Raw genomic sequence first — 10,978 nt, 5'->3', positions numbered from 1 at the left:
TTACCACAGATAGCATTTACCCATAATAAAATTCAATATAAATGTCCCTTGCACACTAAGATAAATTGAATAAAGCAAACAAAAGGTATATTAAGTCGAATGAGTTATCTCTACCAAGGTACAATTAACTCGTACAAAAATCAATACCAACCGAACCGATAAGTATGTAACTAGGTGATGTATCACTGAAATTTCCCAACATCGGCTTTTCCTGAAAAGCAACAGCTCGTTCCCATTGGTCGAGAGATTGAAACGACATACGTTTTCCCATTGGCTAGTGGGCGGGCGTATTGCATTACTGCTTTCTGATTGGTCGAGGCACATTACCCTACAGGAGACGATAGTGGGGAGAATCATCCCTGTGTTTATTTTTGTTGTTAAAGTCAGTGAGCTATGAGCTTTCAACGCGTTGACTGCATGCGTGCTTTTGCAGGATTTGTTAATAGTTATTGATAGTTAATACGTGTTGTGCGTGATTGTGATATTGGTTGTTTAAGGACATTGTGTTTATTTCCTGACTCTACATTTTTGGAGATGGTTATCCTGTAAGTATAAAGATTTTATTATATTTTTGTATGTATGGGGGAAAGGTTTGAGAATATGTTTTTTTTTTTTATTGAAATCAATTAGATTGGGTTAGCGGGTAATTTGTTTTTTCTACTTGATAGGTTTTAAAATAAATGCTTTATTCGTAACTAGTTTTGTTGTTTTTGCAACGCTTTAAAGTACCTACAATGTATAATAATATGGATACCTATACCTATAACATATAACTGCATACCTACGTCGGTTGAGAGGTTTTTAGGGTTCCGTAGCCAAAATGGCAAAAACGGAACCCTTATAGTTTCGTCATGTCCGTCTGTCCGTCTGTCCGTCTGTCCGTCTGTCACAGCCGATTTACTCGGAAACTATAAGTACTACAGTGATGAAATTTGATGGGAATATGTGTTGTATGAACCGCTACAAAAATATGACACTAAATAGTAAAAAAAAGAATTGGGGGTGGGGCCCCCCATACATGTAACTGAGGGATGAAATTTTTTTTTTCGATGTACATACCCGTGTGGGGTATCAATGGAAAGGTCTTTTAAAATGATATAAAGTTTTCTAAAAAACATTTTTCTTAAAGTGAACGGTTTTTGAGATATCAGCTCTCAAAGTCGTAAAAAGTATGTCCCCCCCCCTCTATTTTTATAACTACGGGGTATAAAATTCTAAAAAAAATAGAGGTGATGCATGCTAATTAACTCTTTCAACGATTTTTGGTTTGATCAAAGTATCTCTTATAGTTTTTGAGATAGGTTGATTTAACTGTAATTTATTATATTTGCTGCTACGGAACCCTTTGTGCGCGAGCCCGACTCGCACTTGGCCGGTTTTATTATTTTAAGTGAATTGGGTAAAACTTGAAAAGAATTGCCCAAATTTAGGTAGGTAGGTCCATAATATATCTAATGTGCAAGAATGCTATCATGGACTGTTAAAATTTAATTAAATAAGGTATGGACAAAAATGAGTTTACCTATTTGAAGAAAAATTTTTCAATTAAAAAACATAAATATAAAAAAAATACTTGAAATTTTACTCTCAACACCTTATAGAAGTTTCACTTTCTAATTGCATAACTAAGGGAGCTTATTTTTATTTTCAAAAAAGGTTTCTATTCTTAACTCGACTTTTTTCGTATTATCTTTTGTTTTTTCGTCTTGATTATTAATCGAAGTTAATGTTTGTGTATTATTTTTAAGTAGAACTTTATAAATGTTATAATTTTTTTTATTTCAATTTATTTGCATCTTGGCGACAAAAAAATATACGGGACCATATTGTGATAACTCTCATGATTTTACTTTTTGTTTTAGTTGTGCTTAATAAACAGTAGGTAATTAAAACAAGTAGGTACCTAGATAGTTTTAATATCTTATAATGAATTTAATGTCAAATCGATGGTTATTTAATATTTTTATACAATATCTACCACATAAAATATATATCTACCTAATCAATATTTTGTCACGATATTTACCTTAGGTAGGTACTTAATATTTGAATAATTATTAGGTACCTATCTATAAAACAATTAATGATTACCTACCTATAATTAGGTAAGTTCAGATTTCAGATGCCTTCCTATGAGCATTGAATGTTAAAAATTACCTACATATAAAATTTTAGGTATAATTACACATAAAAACTTATTTTAATCGCAATTATTAAAAACTTTATTCTGCAGAGCACTAAAATTACTGAAATTCTCATAAAGGTCGCGTCATGTAAAAAGAACGCTGACGGTTAAGCTGCGCATTGGCGATTTATTGGTCTATTTGGTGTTATGAGGTGGTATAAGAATAACAAATATGTAGTTGCGAAGCCAGGACTCGAGAGCCTACTTCAAAAATAAAATAAGCAGCAAATAACTTTCGTGCTAAACTCGATACATGCCAAAACACACCCCATCACTTTCATCCAGCGTTCTTTTTACATGATTCGCGTTATGCTCCCAAGTCCCAACCAGTCTCTCGTTAGGCACGGTCTATTAACTTGTATTAACTTAAACAACATGACTCAGCGAGTATATTGAAATCGCCCGGGGTTGCTTGAAGGTGTCGGGGGACGGCAATTGGTTTTAATTGAAACTCATTGAAAACGTACAAGGGAACGCTACATAAAAAGTTCCTAGACGAAAGTTCAATGTAAAGCTTTGTGGTTTGTGTTTAGCGATTTATTTGTTTTTAGGGAGCTTTACATGTACTTTTATTAGGAAAGCTAGTAATTATAACGTTGTTTTAAAAATAATATATTTTATGACTATAATTCAGTAGGAGAGCAAATATATGGACATTGATCTCTCTTAACATTTGACATAATTTGACCAATTTTAAAAATTATCTACTAGTCCAGTCTGTGGGGAAATGTAAAAGCCTCTGCTCTACAAAAGGTGGCGTAGAAAATGTTTTGAAACAATATTGTTTAGGTATGAAAGGTTAATAAAAATCCAAGTTTTCGACCTTGACGGACCCAGGCGCTAGCCGCCACCTTGAATTAAAGGTGCTAAAATTAGGTATATTTTAAATAACTTCTCAATTGTTTACTAAATCACAAAAGTGTCTATGAGGGGTTCAAAGAAGACAAAATTACCTACATTTTTTTCATACATGATTATTCTGTAAGTCTTAAAGGTAAAAAGTTACAAGCAACGGAAATAATAATATTTACAGAAATCATATAATTTAATTTTGTTTAAAAATTGTGCAGCAATCTTTTTTTATTCTTTTTCTTTGATGGCCCGGGCTGGTTAATGGTGGCTTCTTCATTATCGTCGCTGAAATTTTCTGTTTCATTGTCTGTATTTTTAGTTTCCAACCATGAAATTTCGTCGATTAAATTTACTTTTTATTGATAACTTTATGAATCGTTCATATCGGATATCTTCTAAGGATTCCTTATCCATGTCCCCTCCGTAAAAAGTTACTAGAAAGCGTGCTCCAGCGTCTTCGATTTCTTCTGGTCATGATGACGAAATTTCATGGTTGGAAACTAAAAATACAGACAATGAAACAGAAAATTTCAGCGACGATAATGAAGAAGCCACCATTAACCAGCCCGGGCCATCAAAGGGAATTAAAAAATGATAGCTGTACAATTTTTAAACAAAATTAAAATTATATGATTTCTGTAAATATTATTATTTCCGTCGCTTGTAACTTTTTACCTTTAAGACTTACAGAATAATCATGTATGAAAAAAATGTAGGTAATTTTGTCTTCTTTGAACCCCTCATAGACACTTTTGTGATTTAGTAAACAATTGAGAAGTTATTTAAAATATACCTAATTTTAGCACCTTTAATTCAAGGTGGCGGCTAGCGCCTGGGTCCGTCAAGGTCGAAAACTTGGATTTTTATTAACCTTTCATACCTAAACAATATCGTTTCAAAACATTTTCTACGCCACCTTTTGTAGAGCATAAATACCTACAGACTGGATTATACCTATAACTTAAAATTTAAATAGATGTAGAGTTAATATTGCATATACCTAACCACTGCATAATACCTACATTTTATTATTTTGTAATCAAATATATCTACCTATTCATTGAAGATTGCTGTTAAAGTAGGTAATTCGATTATTTTATTACCAAATCTCTCCTTTCAATAAAACAGGTGAACATTGATTGTACAAAAATCAACAAAAAGTACAAACATAAAATCGTTTCAGTTCCTTTTGAAATCGTTTCATCCAATTAGATCGTGCTGCCCCTTCTCAAAGGGCTATTCTAAAGCAATTGGCTTAACGAGAGTTGTAAGGGGGAGCTTTCTTAACGATGTAACCGAAGAGGGGATATTGCAACATTTCGATAAAAACATTTTAGGTAGCATTAATAATAAGGTCCTACCTATAACACTTATTCGTAGCTTAGTTAATTAAAAATTTAACATACTAATTAAGGTTAATTAAACGACTTGCTTTCCAATATAGGTGGCCTTTTTGATCTAAATATATTTCAAACGAATGTTCACATAGTTAAAAAAGTCGATTTGAATATAAAGTTCGGGTATATCAAACGATAATGAATAAATTGCGTTTACTTTACCTATGCATTTGTTACAGCACCAGGAGTGCGGACATGTCAGAGGGACAAGCCACACCCGAGTGGGATATCAACGACGCTGTAGTCCCCAGAGTGACGCATTTTGACACATTCGGCGAATGGTGCGACGGCCACGTGAGGAGGGTCTACCCTCCCGGCTGTGAAGAAGCCAGGAGACATGCTTCAGGATGGGCGATGAGGAACACCAACAACCATAATGTACATATCTTGAAGAAGAGCTGTCTAGGCGTACTAGTTTGCTCCACGAGGTGTCGACTGCCCGACGGCTCAAGAGTACATCTGCGACCTGCAATCTGTGATAAAGCGAGAAAAAAACAACAAGGTAATATTTTAATCTATAAATCAATTTTGCAATCTTAGACTAGACGAACTCTATTTTCGAACTATACTTTTGAAAACATATTTTCAATCGGGAATGTATAGAGTATTAAGGGCTTGGTCTAGTAGTGCAAACAAATGCATCCTGTCATCCTATATGTAAATAATACAAATGTACTAAGGGAAAGTTGCTCCACTTAATTTTTAAAAATTAAATCATTCGTATGAATAATTTAATATTCATAATAAGTACCAAAAATGACAATTTGAAACAATTTTCGTGAAAATTACACCGGGTGATTTTTTTTTTATCAGTACACAAAATTTGCGAATACTTTCTATTGATATCTTCAACTTCATGTTTATATAACTGATCAACTTTTACAAAGAAATTTGGACGAAATATAAAAAAAATAAGCTTTCCATACAAAATGCATAGCTCTATACATTTTTTTCGACCTAAGTTTCTTAGTGAAAGTTGTTCAGTTTAACTAATAAAACGGATAAACAAATTTTGTATATAATAAAAAAAATGTAATGTTTGTGTTAAAAATTATAAAATAGAAAAATACGCAAATGAAAACAAAAGATATTTATTTCTGACTAGCTTCCGCCCGCGACTCCGTCCGCGCGGATGTCGGTCTTCGCGTCTTTTACAGATTTATTATATTATGTATAATATATAGATTTATATTGATAAACCTAATAAATCTTTTCATGTATTTTCATAGTCATGATTCAAGTATCTATGAAAAAAGTGTTATTTTTTGCATTGTATTTCAAATATTAAATTTTTTTATTTTTAACTGCATCTACCGCATTCATGTCTTTTGCCGGAATTAGTCATTTAACTTCTACTAGTCCCATTTTCCCTTTTTGATACGGGACTGTATAAAGTAAATTTTTTAGATATTTCTCGTTATACTTTTAAAAAGTTATTATTGTCATTTTGCTCATTAGGTAAAGTAATTTCGATATCAGTTTTAAGTTTTTTGATATTATCTGCAATAATAACGTCACAATCGCCTGCATATACTTATCGATTACACCCTGTATACAATCCACCATCCACATTCATAATGTTTTCCTGTCCTCCTCTCCTTTACGCTGTTCACCGATACATTTTAAATGAGTAAATCTGCTACCACTGAAGGATGTTTCATTGTGATCAGCAAATTTTCACCACTGTTGTCGATTATTTGTTTTTCATTTTTAATCAGCAATTGGGAATCATCAGTTTTGTTTTTTGCAGATTGGTGATCTACCCTAACAATACGTCGAAAAGGGAAAGCATCAACGAATTATCGTTTTCGTCCTCTTTTTTTATTCTTCGCGTCTCTGTTACTTGTGTTTGTTTAGTTCTCAACACCCACTGAATTTTCTATGTTATTGTGATCTTCCATTACATCTGAGTTTTGATGATGTGATGATAATCCATTCGTTTTAATATTGGTACTTAGAGTTGGTGGACTAAACTAGAAATGGCGGACTAAATTTGGCAGCGCGTCTGTAAGATCAGAATATAAAACCAACATCCTGTATTTAAGTTACAAAATGAATAATCAAACAACATGCCGCTACGTTGAAAATGACTAGAAGAAAAAATTAAAACACCTCGGATCAATTTTGGAGTAAACAAATCATTTTCCCCGTATGGGGATTTCCCCGGATGAACTTGGGAAGTTCAAGTTCTCAATACAAGTTTATATTATATTTCGTATTTCTCAAACGAAAAATAAACATTTTTGGAACTTCAAAAAAATTATATTATAAGAAAATTTATGAGCTTACTTTAGTTTTAAAGAAATATACATCCCTTTACTGACACCCCGTAAAATAAAGAAATTATTGCCAATCACCTTTGCAATCTATTTGGTTTCATTAACTTTATGTTCGAAGATAATTTTTTTTCTAGTAGTTACACGCGTATTTTTTTCGTTTATTTTCCATATCGAAATCAAATGTTTAAAAATACGAATATTTGCACAAAACTAAGATAAAAATAATCAATTAACAAAAATATTAAATTTAATGAAGTAGAGCAACTTTCACTTCGGTATGAAGGAAAATCGAGCGTAGAGCACACGTCAGAACGCTCCGGCCCAAGGAGCGCGACTAAAGAAATTCGCTAGGATTATTCCTAATTATTTTAAATATTTTTTTAATATTTAAAGAATTATCAAAATTCAAAAAAAAAAATTTTTAAAGGATTAATACTCATTGGTCTTCAACCAACTCGAATAAATTAAAGGAAAAAATAACTTTTAGCAGTATTTATCAATAGATTTTGTAAGGCAAAAAATGGGAAATTTAATGAATTTATAACGTTCTAATTAAGAAAATCATAAGTTTTTCGGCAATTGTGTTCAGCAGTTTTTAATAACGACTATATAAGGATAATAATGCGCTGATCAGATTGTGTAAATTGTAATCGGTTGCAACGTAGTGAGTGCACAAACTTAGCTCGAAATGTCTTTGGGGGAAATAGACTTATCTTGAAGGCCTGATTAAGGTAACATAAAGTAACTTTATAAATGTGAAAAAATTCACGCGCATTGCGTATATAACACTAATTGATAAACAAGAAAAAAAAAATCAGTTTATCATTTCATTAGCCGGGAAAAAATTGTCAAATAACTTGTTGAAAACGCAATTTTGCTAGACTGCAGCCTTAATTTAAATTATCTTTTAGGTAAACCGTGTCCAAATCGCCTGTGCAACGGCGGCAGATTGGAAGTGCAACCGTGTCGCGGACATTGCGGCTACCCAGTCACACATTTCTGGAGACATACAGAACACGCAATCTTCTTCCAAGCCAAAGGATCTCACGATCATCCCCGACCAGAAGCAAAAGGTGCGAGTGAAGTGAGGCGGTCTCTCGGCGCCGGCAGACGAGTGCGCGGTCTGGCTTTATTACTGGCCAGAGAAGCAGCAATTGCCGACAAAATACTAAATGTTAAGCCCGAAAAACAAATGCCACAGAAAATAAATCCACATCTTCAACCACCTCCACTGATACCAGACAACCAAAGAGGTAAATATCTATTATATAACTTATTTATTTAATTAGACTTAACAAATTATAGAGAGGATCCTTGCAAGTAATTTTACAATCATTAGATATTATTGATTTGATCTGATTTTATTATCGATATCCTTAGTCGATATCAATTTAGTATTTTGAATTGCATTAAATACACTAAATAGATTAAATCAATTAACTTTCGTCTTATCCAAATTATAACGTAAATTTTCTCTTGCAGCATTAACATGTACATGCGGTCCATTCGAGTGCAACTGCCGGTGGCGTCCTGAAATGTCAAATGAGACATTTACGCCCACAACGTGGCCATCTACTGAACATCAACCTTATAATACTTACATCGCACCTTCAATACAAACCACACACCAACAGCAACAAACATACGACCCTAGTGCATTGCCCTCTGATGACATCTTCCATCCTGAAGAAATATTCCAATTAGACCAACCCATACGGCTCGACTTCCCAATGGAAGAAAACACCTTAGAATCTCCTCCTACGTTCGCCGATCTAAACAGCGAAAACTCTAGACCAGAAGATTCATATTGGTTCGAATGGCAACGAGCCGCTGGAGGATCAGAGTCCAGTGAGACATCTTCACCCGAGCTCTTTGGGAATGGATACCAACAAATGGAACCGTACTGTGATCAACAAGCGTACGCGCATCAACAGTTTTACCCCGAAGAAGCGCAGTACTATCCCGTAGATAATACGAGAGAATCCCCAGTCATGGAAATGGAAGATCAGCGGTATTATAGGTACGGTCAAGACTGTTCACAAAATAACCTAGAGATGCAAGGTTGGAACTACACAGACTGCGCCTTCACCTCGCACAACATTCCTGAATGCAAACAGTACTACGACGTCCAACACCCGCAATCCGTAAACGCATTTAGTGGTCTTTTATAATTCGCTGTTATTAGAAAATTTTATTTGTACATAGCTTGTTAATAATAATAATTGTGTAAATTGTAAATAGAATTATTTCTTGTTCTTGTAAGGCTTTGATTTTGTGTTAACTATTAAGTGATGTTAGTTCCTTTTTCTGGGCCCTTCATGTTTGTTATTGAAGCTGGATCGAATGGAATGAATTCGTTATAAGGAGAAAATAAAAGCGCATTTTTATAAAATGTCTATTTATTGTATATAAAAATTACATTAAAATTGTCAATTTTACATTTCTTTTATTTTCTAAAGATAAAATTGGTCACTACAAAATAGTCCACGAAGCGATTACCTTACACGATAAAATTTATTATGCATTCGTAATCGCAAAATATAATATGTACCTTAAGTTGTCCATACGACTATAACTTTAAACAATATCGATAACAATATACCAAAAATGAGTTAATATTTCGACAGAGCGATCGACCGCCTGCTCTGTGTCCACTGCGCCATCTGCATGCGCATAGCTCGAAGCCGCTACACGGTGAAGCGCGCAATGGAAATATTAAAACAATTTTGTTTCAACATTTCATCTCAACAAACAAGTATTTACAATAACGATACCTGTTTATACAAGATTCTCTTTATATGCTCATTAGAAAGACAAAAATCATATCCGATTGACAATTGTGAACTATAGCAAATTGTGTGTATTATTAAAAACCTTACAGCTAACAATAGACAAATAGATTAACATTATTTAATCACAAAGCGATATCACGTAACGGCTTTTTTAATATTGCAAAATAGGGCCATAAAATTGAACAATTTAATGTAATCACTCCCTTAGAAATAAACGTTCATTAATATAGGCCCTATCAATTATTATATAGAGATGACGTATTTAGCCCTTCTGTTAACGGGGGTGAGGAGAGCACAGCACGCACTATCACAGCATTCGACAAAGCCGACTGATGCCTCTAACCTTCTCATTTCCATGGCAGTAACTTATACTTTACCAGATTAGAGACACTCGAAGCCCAGAAAGGGCTTATAATAAGGCCACAAACAAATATCAATTCGAAGCGATGCCCTCTTCTTTACAACGTAACGTTTTGCGCATCATTCTATATTTTATAAGAAAAATTACGGACGCAAGAAACCTGTGCTTTGATAAAAGGACTAGTTCCTATATGATACCGTATTTATATAAAACCGTATAATATTCCATATTGCATAGTACCCAGTCAAGTAATCGAAGAATACCATATAGGAACTAGTTCCTTGGAATTTACCAGTGAGTAAATACTTGATACTATTTCAAATAAACTACAGCTAGAACGATAGAACTATCTAGAAGTAAGAGTTTAATTTGAAGCGAGATCGTTCACGTAAGCGTTTCCGTTTGCTGAAGCCTAAACGCTTATAGTAAGTGTAGAGTAGCGGACAGAAGTCCTATTAATACTATGACTTAGGTATCAATATAGACTTAAAAGTTAGGACAAACATTGAAGATGAAAAGCGAAACTACCTACAGCTGTATTTAGACACGAAGCTATAACATTATTTTTTTTACTTTCATAAAATTAATTACGTGTTACGCATAACATTTTGTGCTTTATACAAAAAATATTTTTAATTAGTTATTGTTAAATGGTTAGATAAAAGAATTTCTAGAACAAAATATTAGTGACATCGTTAAAAGTTTAAAAGGAACACATAACACAACGCGAATATTAACATAAAATATGGTGACGCAAAACAACGCTAGTTAAGCTGGGAAGCGACTAAAATTATAATTTGTACTATAGAAGAAAACACGAATTTAAATTCGAGCAAACGCCTTCAAACTCCCAAAAAGGCTATGATTAAGCCCCTTCCTTCTAATCTAATTTATTCAACGTGCAACCAAAACATTGCTTTGTCTCTTTCACCCTTACGTCAAATAGTCTTAAATAAAAGAGACAAAACAATAGTTGGTTAAACATTGCCTATTTATTTTTACAAGTTACCTTCATCTTGAATTATACAATCCATAAACAAAAAAAGAAAAGTTTAATTTTAATATAAGTAAAATAAAAATAATTCCTTGTTACAAAATACAATAATTAATAA

General features: G+C 33.2%; 1 protein-coding gene across 1 annotated transcript; it reads left to right on the top strand.

The window, feature by feature from the left end:
* Positions 1-400: 400 nt before the first annotated feature.
* On the top strand, positions 401-9,243 carry LOC149910556 (uncharacterized). Its single transcript, XM_090115050.1, has 4 exons — positions 401-545; positions 4,614-4,936; positions 7,625-7,966; positions 8,196-9,243. Exons 1-4 carry the CDS (start codon positions 535-537, stop codon positions 8,882-8,884), a joined length of 1,365 nt encoding a protein of 454 aa, XP_089971176.1. The 5' UTR covers positions 401-534; the 3' UTR covers positions 8,885-9,243.
* Positions 9,244-10,978: the final 1,735 nt, after the last annotated feature.

Source organism: Colias eurytheme, chromosome 2, assembly GCF_061535395.1.
Source record: "Colias eurytheme isolate Ceu_HAF_F1 chromosome 2, ilColEury1 Martin Lab GWU primary, whole genome shotgun sequence".
Taxonomy (NCBI): Eukaryota; Metazoa; Arthropoda; class Insecta; order Lepidoptera; family Pieridae; genus Colias; species Colias eurytheme.
This window is presented reverse-complemented; position numbering and strand designations above follow the sequence as displayed.

Bases quoted from the DNA above. Each gene is read 5' to 3' on its own strand.
- LOC149910556 (XM_090115050.1), top strand. The intron at 4,937-7,624 runs GTAATATTTTAA...ATTATCTTTTAG, and splicing joins AGCGAGAAAAAAACAACAAG to GTAAACCGTGTCCAAATCGC. The intron at 7,967-8,195 runs GTAAATATCTAT...TTTCTCTTGCAG, and splicing joins GATACCAGACAACCAAAGAG to CATTAACATGTACATGCGGT.